This window comes from Camelina sativa, unplaced genomic scaffold (assembly GCF_000633955.1).
Source record: "Camelina sativa cultivar DH55 unplaced genomic scaffold, Cs unpScaffold09924, whole genome shotgun sequence".
Classification (NCBI taxonomy): domain Eukaryota; kingdom Viridiplantae; phylum Streptophyta; class Magnoliopsida; order Brassicales; family Brassicaceae; genus Camelina; species Camelina sativa.
Window position 1 is genome coordinate 1 of NW_010930980.1, and position 397 is coordinate 397.

Sequence of the window (397 nt, forward strand, 5' to 3'; positions counted from 1 at the left end):
AAATGAAGCATCTTGATGATATCCCATCGACGCCAGGCAAGTTCAAGCCCTACTTCCACCGTACGCGGTGGCAATCTTCCGTGGCCAAGCTCGCCTTTTGGTCTCTCGTCTTCGTTGGTTTGATCTTCATCTTCTTCTACCGATCTCCCCTTGTTTCCGATGACCCTACTTCTACTTCTCGCCGTTCCCTCCGCACCTACTCCTGGGGTGGCCCCGCTTGGGAGAAACGCGTCCGATCCTCCGCCCGTCTCCGCTCCCGCCGCGGTTTCTCTGTTCTCGTCACCGGCGCCGCCGGTTTCGTCGGTACCCATGTCTCCTCCGCTCTCAAACGCCGCGGTGACGGCGTCCTCGGTCTCGACAACTTCAACGATTACTACGATCCCTCCCTCAAGCGTGC

At 58.7% G+C, this 397-nt stretch overlaps 1 protein-coding gene across 1 annotated transcript; it reads left to right on the plus strand.

Moving 5' to 3' along the window:
- Positions 1-2: 2 nt before the first annotated feature.
- On the plus strand, positions 3-391 carry LOC109131964 (UDP-glucuronate 4-epimerase 3-like; the record flags this gene model as incomplete). Its single annotated transcript, XM_019243126.1, has 1 exon — positions 3-391. A coding segment is annotated over exon 1 (389 nt), but the record flags the coding sequence as incomplete, so codon positions are not given.
- Between the last annotated feature and the right edge of the window lie 6 nt (positions 392-397).